Genomic DNA, 15,803 nt, shown 5'->3' with positions numbered 1-15,803 from the left:
AGATCAAAATTTTATTTAAAAAAGTAATATTATATATATTTATCTTAATTGAAATTAAATTTAATTTTCTTATATCTTGTATTAATGACGATGTATTAATGTCATAAATTTTATTTTTTGTTTGAAATTATTCGCAATTTCAAGTAATTTTTTTTTAAAAAAAAAAACTTCTAGTTATTTAGTTAATGGGTGGTAGAATTGCCTACATGTATTATTTTTTTCTTGTTGCTACCTACCCATTAATCTTAATGGATGTGATTTACCTGTAAAATTAATTTTTTTAAAAATATTATTATACCCTCTTATTTCTTATTTAACAGGATTATCATACCTGCTTGTTTAATTTAACTTTTATATTTGAATTTATTTTGAATTAAATTAAGTTATGCTTAGTTTAATTACTTTGCTCGAATTTAAATAACTCTAATTACAAGTACAACAACTCACAAATAGCAAAATATACCATAAGAATGTGAAATGATATTTTTAGGCTTACAAGACCGCCGTCTTATGTGAATAATGCTATTATCTTTGATTTTGGTGGGTTGTTCCTTTGTAATGATATAAAATTAGACTCTCTATTCACTCTAGTTGTCTCTCCTCCTTCCCTGTATTTGAGGAGCATGAGACTGTACTCTTTTCTCATGATGTTTCCTAACTTTCTTATGTTTAATTTCTATAATATGTTGTATTTCTTTTAAAAAAAAACTATGAGAAGGTCTCATATTGAAACTTACTTAATAAATGAGTTAAATAACCAACTAATACAAAATATTGAAAGTATAGTTCATTGTATCAATGTCGTATCACTCTCATTAATACTGGATGAATAAGTCTAATACTTCCTCAATCCCATTGAAAATAATGATATATTATGAGAAAAAAATGAAGTATGAATAGGAAAATTAACGAGAGGGAGAAAATAAAGATTAGTGCTCTTATTTATGTTATCATAAGACTATGCAGTCGACCAACTCACACTTCTTCGCTAGAAGCGTTCAAAATTAAATATTGAATCAATCTGAATCTAAAAATCCGATAATGATTCAAGTCTAAAATTAGTGCACATATTTTCATCAAAATCAGAAACCTTTTCCCCTCCTTCCTCCTTCATCCCGGCCCCTCATTCTCAACTCCCCACACACTCTCTCTCCCAACGGCAAAAACCTCCCTCTTTTCTTCCTGCTAAAAAAACTTATAACCATTTTACAAACTCTTTACCTCCCATAAATAAGATCTAAACCCACTCTCTCAGTCCCCAAATACACCCACATTTCAATCTCTTTTTCTCTCTCTTCTATTCATGGGGATTTTAGATTTATCCTAAAATCACACCCAAGAATTAACAAATACCCGCCTAATAATGAATGTCAAATCCTAAATAAAAAAATCATCATTTTCTGGGTTTTAATTTGTACTCTCTTCACGATCAAAACCATGCGGGTCAAAGATATGCATCCTTTATGTTGCATATCTTTGGAAGATAATCCGAGTCCGTGTATTGGGTCACCCGAACTTGTTCTTTCACGGGCGGGTAGTTTGAACCAATGTCCAACCCTACCCGGATCCAATAAAGGTAATGTAGGAAGTTTCCGGCGATCTGACCTCAGTGTTGCCGGAGCTTTATATAAATGGACTAACTATGGTAAAGGATGGAGATCTAGATGGTTTTTGTTACGTGGAGATGGGTTACTTTCTTATTGTAAGATTTTTTCTTCTAATAATCTTAATTCTCTCTCTTCTTCTTTGGATGATGACGTCACTGTCATCGGAGATTTGACGTCACCCCGACTAATTCGTTTGGATAGTTCTGGTAACAAGAAGGATTCCAAAAGAAACTCCGTCGTCGTTCATCTCAAGGTATTTAATTTAATCAATAAACAAACAAACAAATACTCAGAATATATGTTTTAATTTCTTTTTGATGTTAATTTCTTTTATTGTATTTTTTTGTTGGGTTTATGTTTTTTTATTTTAATTTGATGAATTTGGGAATTTTGGGTAGAAAAATTTGAAAATTTTAAAAATTTTTAAGAGTCCCAATGTAGAACGGGGAAGAATTTACTGTACTTGGGTTATTTGATTTTAAATTAGAAGGCTGAAACTGGGTGTTAATTTGGAGTGGGTCACATCAGCAGGTGGCTAGACCATGGAAATAGGGCAAAAATTAAGTAGAGTGTAGGCCTAGGTTTATAAGGTGTGGGTCCCTACCATCTATCAGTCATCTCTATCAGCAGCAACCCAAATTTTTTGGTCTTTCTATCTTTCCTTCTGTTTGGCTTACTTCTTTTAATTTGTTGGCCTTCAATTGGGTAGTACTAAAAATTTTCCTCCTTTGCATGTCTTTTTTCCTTCCTATTATACCCAATAACCCCTTACAACATTTTAGTATTTTGGCTCCTAAGGTCCTAACTTTAAGCAATTTTTGGTTTTTTCAAAAGTAACGGTAAGTCCCAATTGAGAGTGCCTACTTTTTCTTAATTTATTAGCTGTTATTGCTATTCTCTGTTTGTTTTTGGGCATTGGTTAGTTGATGAATCATTGAAATTCAAAGCTATGGAAAGTTAAGCATCTACTTAAATATAATTAATAATCTTTGTTCCCCTTCAAAAAGAAGAAAAGCAATAATCTTTAGTTTCAGAATCTAAATTTATTTGACGGGTTGGTATTGGATTTAGCCCACATATCTATTTGAGCTGGATTTTGGTGTTATCATAACTAGTAGTTGGTTGCACATATAGCTCATTGTGGCGATTTGGGGTCAAGATATTTCGATCCATATTGGTTTTTAGATGATTTTAATCCTTTTTTTAAGTGAGGTTAAAGTTGAGTTTGGTTATAAAGTCGGATAAATGTTAGGTCTGATTGAATGTATATTTTAACTCTGTGGTCTAGAGTGTTGAAAAAGTCAAATGGTGTGCATACTTTGCTTTCATTTCAAGTTTAAACAATTTAATGTTTTGGTGTTTAGGTAATTTGCTTTGAATGTGGGTTGTTGATGGTATGTGTTTTGGCTTGAGTAGAGTATCTAAGGAATAACAAGCCACAAGGTGAAGTTTCAGTTTTATGATTCCATATTATGTTTTATTAGGTGCAAAATTTGCCTAATAAAATGTTTCTACTTTATTATATTTTAAAGCATGCAGATCTAAGGAATAGCATTAGAAATGGGTATTGACTGATGTTTCTCATTCATTGATTATAAGTGATGCCTACTTGCATTCGAATAAATCTTAAATCTAGGTGCATGCAACTACATTTTAGTTTATTTAATTTGGCCTTATTTGTGAAATGAAAATAATAAAATCTTATTTGTTTATTTCATAAATGAAAATTATTAAACTAAAAGTACACTTAATATACACTCTTTTAGTGCAACTTAGATCTAAGTTACTCATGATGTGTAGTTTCCCGTTTCTGGAGGCGTTCATTTGTGTCATCGGATTGGTTTCGTTTTGAGTCAATTCAAAATCGGGTGTTGTGTCCAACTATCCATATTAATTTTTAGTCAATTGAATACGGGGTTGTCGAGTCTGTTTTGAACAAATCATCCGTTTCTTTGGCTATTGATCTATTTTTGTTACTCACAAAATCACGGCCAAATCTAGGATATTAGTATAGGGTTGGCTGAACGTGACCTCTAGCTAAATCTAGGGTCTTTGTTCAATAAGCACTCTCTAATTTTCTCCATCAGGTCTTCTATTAGTTTCAAGTTTGAATTTGCAGAATATATAATCTTTTGGTGCTTAAATTAGGTTGGTACTATATGATTTGCTTGTTCTTAGCTATTTGGGTATATATTAACAAATAGTCAAAAATGTACTCCTGCTTCATGCTGATATTGACTACTATAACCCTAATGGAAATTTGGATCTGTTTTGACTTTTGAACATATTTTCTAACATTCTAGATGAATTAATATTGATTATACTGTTTTCCCAATTGCTGCTGTTTTTCTGTTGAGACAGTGGATTTGAAATTACAAAACTGTATGAGTTGCAATTGCCCAAATAAGTATTCATAATTTGATTCTTCCTGCTTTCTGGGGAAGAAATAATAAATTATTTGTTAAATTGTTTAATTGATTGCAGAAATTTAATTATATACCAATTTTAAACAGGTATCATCATTTCGGGAAAGCAGGTCTGATGATAGGAGATTTTACATATTTACAGCTACAAAGACCCTTCATTTGAGGACTAACTCGAAAGATGATAGGGAGTTGTGGTTAGACGCTTTAGCATCAACACGATGTTTGTTCTCGTTGAGACCGTTGAACGATAATCTACGTCTTTCACCTGACAAGATTACCATTTCAGCCGAAAGATTAAAAAGGCGATTGGCCGATGATGGGATCAATGAATCACTAGTACAGGAATGTGAGCAGATTATGCTTTCAGAATTCTCTGAAATACAAGGAAAGCTGAAAGTTCTTTGTGAGGAAAGATCCAATTTGCTGGATACTTTAAGGCAGTTAGAGGTATATTTTACTACTTACGAGTTATATTGTCCTTATTTTCTTTTTAAAGTATGTAAGAGCCATCTGTTGTGTGTTCTTTTCTTGAGTGTAACATAAATTTTATAGCATGTGGATCCCTGTTTGTTGTTAGTTAGTAAGATGTATATTCTGTGGACTGTCTGGGCTGGACAAAAACTATAATGCAATGATCAAACAAACTAGGTAGGATGTACATACTATTGAACGTCTTGGTTGGAAAAAAGATACTACTTGAGCAACCATATTTTCTTAGAGGGGTTTTGTTTTGGCTATAACTAGACCTGTCAAATTTGATCCAACCCAGATACTTGACTGAATCCAATCTGACCCGTTTTTCTAAAATTTGGTTTTTTTAGTTTTATATCAATACTTGTATGTTATAACCTACCATTATTCGTGAATTTTTGTTATTCGAATTCATAATGCACACCTATGACTTGAAATTTTGTTTTTGGTGCACAATATGATAAGAAAAAACTTATTTTTAAATTTTAACGAAAAAAATTACATGGTACTTATAGCTATTTATAGCAATTAGAATAAAATAATACTTAATCTATCACCAGTTGGGTCAAACTCGATCGATCCAACCAACCGACTGACCAATCTAATTGATCTAGCCCTAACAGAACTCACATAGCCTTATTTAGTCGAAGAGAGCTAATCCTTATTTATGACACATTTCAAGATAGTATATTGTTTTATGGAATAGTAGGCTTCTCTAGGAAGAATTCCAAGTTTGACGTTTGCCACATTTTCATGTCCCCCTTGCATGTGCTGAAGACCCTACAACATATAATGGGGAAAAGTTGATTGGGAAACAAAAACAAGAACAACCTTCCTAACGTTTTTAGGTAAAAGCCCAACCACCAAAAAGACATTCCTAGATAGGTTAGGCCCAACCCATTACTTCTTTCCAGTCACCACAAAGGAAAGTGGGGTACATGTAGAGTTTCAACTTGGCCTTCAGTGAAGTCAATATGAAGTTTTGAGTAAAAAAATTCTTGCTGGTATGTGTTTGTTGTTTTCATTTGAAGTTACAATAAGTTGTTCCTTGTTAGTCTGGACTTTAATCTTACTGGCCACTAGTTATTTGTCTACTGACTATTAGAGGAGTTTTAGGTGATCTAAAAACAGATTATTTCCTTTTTTATGAATACTCCTTCCGGCCATTCATTTTGCTCCAATTAGTTTGTTGCTTTGATAAGGGCGAGAGAAAAATGATGGGGTCAAACAAGTAGGGAGGATATAAATCGAGAGATAAAATTTTCAAAACTAAAGAGTTATAAAATTGACGTAACACCCAAAATAATGTGTTGTAGTAAAAGGGAGATGGGGTTAGTATGTTACTTCTATATACTTGGCAGTCTAGGTGTATTTTGGGTTAACCGTTTTGAGACGAAAGTTACATCTCTCTACTTATCCTTCGGTTTGAAAATCGAGTCAATGGACCAAGTCAAAATAGTTTGAAGTTAGCTTGGACTATCCAACAACAAAATTTTTTTGTTAATATTTGTGTCCTAAGAAGCAAACAAGGAAATCCTTTATCCATTATTCAACTTTCTCCCTAACTCTATCCTTGGTTTGTCTTGTAACTCTCTCTTACTCCTTCACACACGTCATTATGGGTATACATTTAATCCATATAATGTGAACTTATCAAGTCACCTTCTGGTTTGAGTTCAGAGAATACAATAGCTGGCAATTTACTGGTCTCTAAGTTACCTATTTGTGTGTCTTTTCTTGTGTGCTTGTTTTTGATAATATTTGCTGCACCTTTCCTTGTTTTTATATTATTATTTGCTTTCTTGAGTTCATTTCTGTAAACATTTTTGGCTCCATGCTTGTGTGAAAGAAAGAGGATGGATTGATCAGATTCGGAACTGATAAATTTGGTATATAAGTTCTTGAATAGAGCTGGAAATCTTGGTTTTTCTAGGAAAAATATAGGCACCAATCTAAATTAGTAGTGGGTGACAGTTTAATAATCTGTAAATGAATTTAAGTTGGTGTGTTTTCATTTTTGTTGCAAAAATCACATGCTCTCTGGAAATGTTTCGGAATTTGTTAGGTTATTTAATTTATTAAAAGTGAGACCATTTAATCTAGTTTGCACGCATCTAGCTTACCATTATTGGAAGGTGTTGTAGCACACAAGAAAGTTGCTTGACTTGCTTTGGCAATTGCAAGCTAAAATTATGTCCATCTAGTCATTAGAGGTGTCCTTTGCTAAGCATTCTCTTTTACTTGAAAATATAGAGTCTAAGATTGCTCTCTTTTAAGCTTTCGAGGTCTTACGATATGTCTATGCTATTTATGGTTTTAGAAATATTGATAAAATGAAGCTATTTGTTTTTTGATTTTAGTATTTGGTTACAATGTTTATGTTTTTCATGTAGGCAGCAAATATTGATTCTGAAGCTCCAGGCTTAAATGATAGTGGATTTCAACTTTCGAAGAGTCAATATTCCAGTTTAGAACGTGCTAAATATAGTGGTATTATTGCTACGGTGCTCCTTCTATCTACTCTTTTTGTTATATTATCAAAGAAAATTGACTTTTCATTGAAGAAAAATCACGTCCAAGTTTCTGTGTTCTTCCTAGTGTCAATGTAGTTTGCAGTTTTGCACAGTGCCTTGTTAAGGCGCAGAAGCTTGGATGTTTTGCCGCGTTGGATGTATACCTCCTTTTGTCTCGCTTGCCTTGTACACACTACATTGGCAAGAACTAATGAGTTAAATAGCTTATTTGCTCCGTGAAATGCATTTTTGAGAAACCCTATGGATGGCAAAGATCTCTGGCTCGTTAGTTCACCTTTTGGATTCGCAATTCGCTCAAAATGGTCAAAAGTAGCCTAAAACCGACCATAATTCGCTTTTTTTGATTCGCGATTCACAAGTTGATTAGCAAATCAGTTGACACTGCATAAGTGTTACCCTATTTTAACTTCTTTTATCTTGACTTTTGAGAATTATCATGTCTAGCTTCATAGCCTTTTCATCTCCGATAGTTAAGTGGAGTTTGTGCCAAGTGGAGGGTTTGCTTTGTAGGGAAATGATTGATTATGTTTGGACTTGAAGTCTTGCATAAGGACTTAAAGTCTTGAAGTCTAGCACCATTAACTATATAAGTGAAAGTATATGATAAGTATTATACTGATCCTTAACACAAGAATACTCGCTTAGAAAACAGTTCTGAGTTCGTATGAAGGAATTTTCATGTGCGAATCTGATGTTGTGATCCTTTAATATAATAATTATCAATCTGAGTTTGACTTATGTTTGCTTTTGAATGTTTAGAATATAGTACGACTGAGTCATCTGATGACACTGAGAAACGAGACGTGGAGGAAGCATCAGATGAAGAGGAACTTTGCTATTATGATTCCAAGGACTACTTTACTGAATCTCCGTCTCATCTTATTGGCAGTGGTATGGACACCAAAGGCCAAGGTGGTAGTGTGAAAGACGCTTGGTCTATGGATGCCTCAAGTGAAGCTCTATGTTCTCATATTGTAAGGCGTAAAAAGCTTCCGGAACCAGTTGAAAAGGAAAGACCTGTCAGTCTTTGGTCTATGATCAAAGACAATGTAGGAAAAGATCTTACGAGAGTCTGTCTCCCTGTGTACTTCAATGAACCTATATCTTCGCTTCAGAAATGCTGTGAAGACTTGGAGTATTCTTATCTTTTGGACCGAGCATATGAATATGGGAAAATGGTAAGCTCACGTTTGTTGTGTGTTTCTGTCTAAGAAGTTTGACATCCATTGGCTTCTAGAGTTCTGTTAATTATGCTTGATTGATACTCTTTGGACTGCATTACTGATCTGTCCTTTTCTTACAGGGTAACCATCTCATGAGAACAGTCTATGTTGCAGCCTTTGCTGCTTCTGGTTATGCGTCTACTGAGGGCCGGCTTTGTAAACCATTTAATCCTTTGCTCGGGGAAACTTATGAAGCTGACTTTCCAGAAAAGGGAATTCGATTTTTCTCTGAGAAGGTTTGGTAACTGTTTCTGTCCTTTCAATTGCTGTCAAAGGTTTTTTTGGAAGTTAGAACTATGAAATGCATGAACCATGCATCGAATATTTGTATATAAAATGTCAAGTTTTAGGAAAAACAAGAATACATGTGCCCTGTTTAGGAATAGATATTAAATGGCGGGAATGTTAAATTAGTGTAACTATGATACGAAAGTTTCTTGACAAGTTTAATAGTCATTCTTAATCTACTTGAATCATCTTTTTTTTTTACAAAATCTATTCCATTGGTTGTCATTTGGAGATGATGCGGTATTAAGTGTGGTAATGGAAACATATGAACAAAAAACTTTTATATATTAGAAGTTTCATCACCATGAGAATGACTTGGTACACTTCATAAAAGTGTACATTGCAAATCATTTCTATTACCACTATTTACTACCAACCAAGACCATAATGATTTATTGAAGCTTCTTTTGCTAAAAAAGGATTTGTTACAAGTTCGTAAAGTTACTTTTTTTATTCGAAAGTAACACTACCTACAAAGAAGAAAGGGGAATAAATTCTTTCTATAAGTTGTGAAAATCGAACTCCTGCCACAAGGGTGAAAAAGAAAACCTTCAACCACTAGGCCAACTCATGATTCTCTATGTTGAAGAAATTATTGGTGTTGTTTATTGTTCGGTTGGTTTCCTGATTGTTCCATCATTGTTATATCCCAGGTAAGCCATCACCCTACACTCATAGCTTGTCATTGTGAAGGTAGAGGATGGAGGTTCTGGGCAGATAGTAACTTGAAGACCAGATTTTGGGGTCAAACTATACAGCTTGATCCAGTAGGAATATTGACTCTGGAGTTTGATGATGGAGAGAGATTTCAGTGGAGCAAGGTGAGATCACTTACAGATGATTCTTAAATTTACTTTCTTTGATTTTCTTCTTATTAAATTGCGAAAATCTCTGTATCTTCTATTTGTTGTTTTCAGGTTACAACTAGCATCCATAACCTTATCATTGGTAAAATTTATTGTGATCATCATGGGACAATGAACATATGTGGTAATCGTCAGTACTCCTGCAAGCTTAAATTCAAGGCGCAGAATTTTCTTGACAGGAATCCCCGCCAGGTAATTGTCATTTCAACCGTTGGTCGCAAATGTAGTGATAATAGAGGTGATGAGCCTGTCATAGCTACTGATAAATATTGGTTGAAAGTCGAAACCATGCATATCCCTTGAACTGACTTTTTTTTTGAAGAAATCCCTTGAACTGACTCGAAAACTACTTTTATGTACTTTATGGTGTGGGTAGTATTAGCTCGTAAATTTGAAAACTTTTTTGATTGGCCTATGAAATGATTTGAACCGTTGTTTTTGCACTATGGCAGAGTTGTGGTTTATTTGTGCCCTAACGTTCTGTATGTCTTGGATGTGTTAGAGCAAATGCACAAGTTATAGATTAAAAAAAACAATAAAGAGAAATCGTAAGGAATTAAGAAGAAAGAGAAGATTTAAGGAGGTGTGAAAAATCCTAAGAACATTGCATTCTTAGACTATAAAACCCACCCAAAAATTGAAACCATGTTAGTGATGTGTTTCTTAGTGTTCTTGATTACATAGCTTTAATTGATCAACACTAACACTATATTTGCATAAATTTTACTGGGAAAGTCTTTCTTGTTTGTTCAGGAGGAAAAGGGGAGGGAGAGGAAGAGAAATTGTATTTAACTTTCAAATCTTTCTTACATTTGGAGAGATTTAGTTATCAACAGAATTAAGGGTCTTAATCCCTTAAATCCCGCCCCTTCATAATTAGTATCCAAATAAAGTAAACTATATTCCTCCCCTTCTTTTCCCTCCAATTCTCTGATTCCAAAAGAGTGTAAATGTAAAGCACTCACTGTTGATTTCCATAAGTTTAATCATCTCACTAAACGCTACTTGGGTGGCTCTCAAATATTCATAAATGTGTTTTACGATGGGTAGATACAAGAACTAATATTCTATACAAATTAGTGGGTGAAAGATACTAGGAGTTTTAATCCCGTAATAGAACAGGGTACATGTGCTTAACGAGAGCAAAGGTGGGCTGGAACGAGCACACACAAAGTCAGCATTGGATAGCTTGCAGCACAAAAAACTCAGCTGGGGGGCACTCGAAGGAGCATATGTGCTACTGCTTGTTCGAGCGTTCCTAGCTGCAGCCAGCAGCTTAGTCTTCAAATCTTGCTGTCTTGAATTCATTCCTATACAAGCTCTCTTCCTTACTCCACCATAGGCACATCCATCCCATCGAGTTGTATTATGAGTTACTCACAACAGGGGGAAATTTTAAACTAAGGCTTTTAAAGCTGTGTGTTGACAGCAGTGCCCATCGCTAATCAAAGACGTCCATGTTTTTTTTTGTCATTCTTTGGTCTCACTATGTTGATTATTTCTAATCTATAATCTAAATTTGTACAGGTTCATGGTCTTGTTGAAGATGGCAAAGGGAACATTGTTGCAACAGTGTTTGGTCGGTGGGACGATAGTATTTATTATATCGAGGGAGATGTGAAGAACAAGTGGAAAGATTTGAGTTCATCAAACGATGCTTCCTTGATTTGGAGAAGGAACAAGCCTACCCCTAATCTTACTCGATACAATTTAACTCAGTTTGCCATTACTCTAAATGAATTGACTCCCGGACTCAAGGTAGATGTGGTGTATAAATTTGTCTCTGTGCAATCAAATTAAGCTCAACTGTTTCTAATTTTTACTGATAGACTTTTGATTCTGGTTATTTGATCACGGATTAAGGAGAAACTCCCCCCGACTGATTCAAGACTTAGACCGGACCAGGGATATCTAGAAAAAGGCGAATACGATAAAGCAAATTCTGAGAAGCTACGTTTGGAGATGAGACAGCGAATGGTATGCTTAATCTCAAATTTCATGTATAGCATCACTCTGATTTTGATTGCTTGTCCTATTCTGATGCTTGTTGGGATAGTTTTGCACTTCTGGTGAGAGTCTGTTTATTCGAGTTTTGAATGCTGTTTTCCTGATATCGTGTTGTTCATTGAGTTGTTATGTTTATGGTGATGTTGACGAGATCGCTTGGTTCGGAGTAGAGGTGTTCAACAGGCTTGGTTGGGTGGGTCATGTCAAATTTAAAAAGGGTCAGGGCGGGTCAAAGGCCGTTTACAACCGGCCCACTTTGACCCTTTTTTAAAAGTTCATATAATAGTTTTTTTATTCTACTTTATGGCTCGTTGAGTCGACCCACCTATGTATATATCATATAAAAATATTTAAAAACAGAGTGGTAAAATTTTTTTCGCAACCATTCTTATAATTATCCAACCCGGCCCGGCCCTTTTCACCATGACCCGTTAATAACCCGTTAAAATGTGACCCGACCCTTAACCCATTGGGGCGACTTGCCTGTTAAACACCTCTAGTTCGGAGTAATAGCAGTGTCGTTCCTGATAATTTCTGGGCCTAGGCGGAATATAAAAAAGAGCCTTATATAATTAGACTTTTGGTTCTTGTTTTCTCTAACTATGCATCATATAATTTCTTTTTTTTTTTTCCATCACATTAATGTAAAATAACTGTATAAATTTAAGATCATATAATAATAAGATACACAAATTAATTTTTAATAATAAAGATTAACTTAATTTGGGCCCCTTTGTAAGCTGGGCCCTAGGCGGTTGCACCTCAAAAATATCCTCAGGAACGGCCATGAGTAATATAAGGTGCATTTTTCACATTGTTCACTACCTAGGCAATCATTTGTATTCTATCAATTCAGTTTCAGTCGTTCTGATTTTCTAATTGTAATGCAGTCAAGGAAATTACAAGAAGACGGATGGAAACCTAGATGGTTCGAGAGAGACAGTGAGGATGGAACTTACTGTTATAAAGGTGGATATTGGGAAGCTAGAGAACAGGGAAATTGGGATGGATGTCCAGACATTTTTGGAGAAATTATACAAGGCGCTGACGACTCCACTGAATACTGAACATAGTTTATTCAGGTAAGCAAACACTGGTTTCTTAGCTTATTTTCTGCTTGTGTACAGACTATTTATCTGTTCTGTTGTCTAATGAATGAAGGCCGATTTGAATTCATGGAATAAAAATGAGGCCGTTCTTGATCGAATCTTTGTTGGGTTTATTTGAAATCCAGAACTTGTCCAAATGTGAAGCTGCTGTCATTGAACTCGCTGTTACCATTTGAAGCGCACATTGATTTTCTTATAAGTTGGAGGCGTTCGAGTGAATCGAACACTCAGAGTTTAGGTTCGATGATTTCAAGTAAAGCCTGAAGATGACAGTAATGTCTACCAAAAACTTTCTGGTGAAGCTGCGGAAAGATGAAATACGTATTCCTTGATGCTGTAGTTAGATGATTATTTGTATTTCTATGACCAATAAATGGAGTCGGAAAATTTTGTGAGGTATGCTGGAATCGTAAAGATGTATCTTAGGAAATGTGGACCGTGGTATATATTCTGTACTCTGTAGCTCATAATCTCTTAATCAAAGTGCCAATTAATTAAGCTCCTTTGTGCCTAATTGTATTAACATTTCACAAATTCTTGTGAGAGACTGTCTCTTGAAGAGACGACCTCGAAACTAGTTTATATTATTATTTTCTCTTTAATTTGTATTAATTGGATTATTTAGCTCATATATTTAATATGTCTTTTAAAGAAATCTCTCACAACAATTTGTAAGAAGCAAAAGAGTAATTAAATGAAGAGAGCATAAGTTTGTAGATTAGATTAAAAAATGTGAGATTATTATGAAAAACAGAAACAATCTCTTATTAACCTAATAGTAGACCATTAATGAGCTAAATTCGGCTAATGAAAAGAAAGAGATCAAAAGAAAGAGATCTTCACTTCAAAATCAAAAGTTAAAAGTTTACATCCTATATTAATTCAAAGTATAATATTTTTTAATTATAGCATACGATGAGAGAAAAGGATATTCTCAGAGAAGACAACGTGCCAACTTTGGACCAATGCATTTAAGATATGAATCCAATTTTAGAAAATTTGAAAAAAAATAAATTATTTAACAACTTTATTCAAAAAATAAGTTTCGTTTAAACTTTATTTTCAAAATAAGCGTCCTTGCCTCCAAAGCTAGGCTTAGTGTATACTTGCACTTACTAACAGCGAAATGAAAGAAATGGTCAAAAATTTAGTCCAGAGTCAAGTCGTTGTTACTAACAACGACTTAATGGTTGACTGGTCAAACTATTAAGTCGTTGTTACTAACAGCGACTTCATACGTTCTAAATTTCTGTTGAAGCTCCTTCTTCCTCAATTCACTTTATTTTGTTGAGAGCCCTAATAACCCACGAAAATCCCCCTCTTCTTTCCACAATTAAAATTAACTTCAATCCTTCAATTAATCTCATCAAATTTCAAGTTTGTACTACCAATTAGTTCTGTCATCTTACTACATTCACTTCAGGTAATAATTTTTTTTTTTTTTTGTTTTTTCGAAAATTTAGGGTTTATGTTCATGAAGTTTCAATTAAATATAGGTTCATAAACTTGCAAATTACTACTCCTTGGTGATCTACAGCTTATTAAAGTACCTTTTTATTATAATTTTTTTATTTTTTTTGGTTTTTTAAAGTATGTCATTTATACTTAAACTCTATAAATATGTCAATGTACTTGTTATTTGCTATGATTTTCATAATGTGGTTGTTTGTTCATGAATTTAATGTAGAAAATGTTCGAATTTAATGTAGAGAATATCTGAATGCAAACCCTAATTTTGAACAATGTACTTGCTTTCTTATGAACTTGATGGTGATGTTGATTTTGTACGTATTGTTGTAGAAATGGCTTCATTTCGTGTGACTGTCGTATGTTTTTGAATGGTTCAATTCGATCAAATAGTAGCAATGTTAAGTATGTTGGGGGAAGACGTAAACTGTTTGCATACAACTCAAACATGGACTTGAATGAATTTAAACATCTTATATGCTCTAAGATTGGCATTTACACTACAAGAAGTACTATTAATGTAAATTTTAAATACAATATGAGTGGAGAATTGTTAGCTCTTCCGGTTGAGGATGAGGAGGCTATAGATGCAATGTGGGAGTATTCAAAGTCTACCTCTATTCCTTCTTTAGAGTTATATGTAGAAGAGGTACCCCTAGGGAATCAAGATGTCAATGTTGTAGAAACAAATGCATTCCTGAATGTAACTTCTTCTGCTCCTTCTCATGTGACGGCCACTTATTATCGTAGTAGGCGTCGTAAACCGTCACAGTTAGATGGGGTACAGGAGGAGGATTAGCAATAGTATACTGTTTGTATATATTGAACATTAGTAACATTTTGTATATATTGAACATTTGTACATATTGAATATTTGTAACATTGGGACATTTATCTATAATTTGTAATATATATATATAGATGTATAAATTTTTATCGTATTATCACATGCTTATTATGAATGAAATGACGTTAATTACTCATAGTTTTCGGCGATGAATCATTCTGTCAAGAATTAAGTATGAATTTAATCAAAATCAAACATACAGTCAATTCAAATAGGGAAAATGCTCTTGAAAATTCAACACAATTACATTCATGTCCAACGAATCCATATCAAATTACATAGTTCATTCGTTAACTTAAACCACCGTCGCTAACTAAGATTGCTTCTTCAACTTTCTCATAATCCTTTCAGCTCTTCTTTCCTATGTTCCATATCATCTATTTGTCTTTTTAGATTAAATAGCTCATCTTTAAGCTCTTGTTTTTCTTTTTCAAGGCATTTGGTACCCTTCGGAGCAACCCACCTAAAGTACGTGCATCTGAATCCTTCATCCAAGTAGAAAGGACAAGCAACAAAATCACGACCAGCATCGACGTCGCTCCAATCTGTATTAATCTCAATTTCATAACCACAATCACAAAGTTCTTCAATAGAATGCTCCTGTGACATCTAAGGAACATATACGATATAGTAACATAAGTAGACATTCAAAAATAATATTAACATTTACAAATTGAGAATAATACTAATATAATACTTTATGTTACCTTCATAATCGATTAACTAGAACAAGAATGATGAAGTTTGGATACAATGAAGTAGGGAAATGATGGAGTTTTTTATAGAACATATTAACAACGGCTATTTTCAACTTTATAATGGCTATTTTTCAATTTTACAACGGCTAGTTTAAATCATACAAAAAAGTCAATAAAAGTCAAATTTTAGTCAAGGGTCAAGTCGCTGTTCCTAACAGCGACTTAATAGTTTGACCAGTCAACCATTAAGTCGCTGTTAG

At 33.9% G+C, this 15,803-nt stretch overlaps 1 protein-coding gene across 6 annotated transcripts; it reads left to right on the top strand.

Moving 5' to 3' along the window:
- The first annotated feature begins 920 nt into the window (after window positions 1–920).
- Window positions 921–13,030, top strand: LOC130804063 (oxysterol-binding protein-related protein 2A-like). 6 transcript variants are annotated; one of them, XM_057668373.1, is made up of 11 exons: window positions 921–1,860; window positions 4,121–4,480; window positions 6,898–6,994; window positions 7,798–8,216; window positions 8,342–8,497; window positions 9,203–9,370; window positions 9,467–9,607; window positions 10,943–11,173; window positions 11,279–11,392; window positions 12,313–12,504; window positions 12,657–13,030. In XM_057668373.1, exons 1-10 carry the CDS (start codon window positions 1,438–1,440, stop codon window positions 12,487–12,489), a joined length of 2,286 nt encoding a protein of 761 aa, XP_057524356.1. In that variant the 5' UTR covers window positions 921–1,437; the 3' UTR covers window positions 12,490–12,504; window positions 12,657–13,030. The 6 variants fall into 6 exon arrangements, with proteins under 6 accessions (XP_057524356.1, XP_057524358.1, XP_057524355.1 ...); XM_057668375.1 differs by having other exon boundaries at window positions 12,584–13,030; XM_057668372.1 differs by having other exon boundaries at window positions 972–1,860; window positions 11,273–11,392; window positions 12,584–13,030.
- Window positions 13,031–15,803: the final 2,773 nt, after the last annotated feature.

This window comes from Amaranthus tricolor, chromosome 17 (genome assembly GCF_026212465.1).
Source record: "Amaranthus tricolor cultivar Red isolate AtriRed21 chromosome 17, ASM2621246v1, whole genome shotgun sequence".
Taxonomy (NCBI): Eukaryota; Viridiplantae; Streptophyta; class Magnoliopsida; order Caryophyllales; family Amaranthaceae; genus Amaranthus; species Amaranthus tricolor.
The sequence above is the reverse complement of the archived record's forward strand: the minus strand, read 5'-3'. Positions and strand labels throughout refer to the sequence as shown.

Coding starts and splice junctions, on each gene's coding strand:
- LOC130804063 (XM_057668372.1), top strand. CDS start 1,438: ATGCGGGTCAAAGATATGCATCCTTTATGTTGCATATCTTTGGAAGAT. Junction 4,481..6,897: donor ATACTTTAAGGCAGTTAGAG/GTATATTTTACT, acceptor TTTTTCATGTAG/GCAGCAAATATTGATTCTGA. Junction 11,174..11,272: donor AATTGACTCCCGGACTCAAG/GTAGATGTGGTG, acceptor ATTTGATCACGG/ATTAAGGAGAAACTCCCCCC.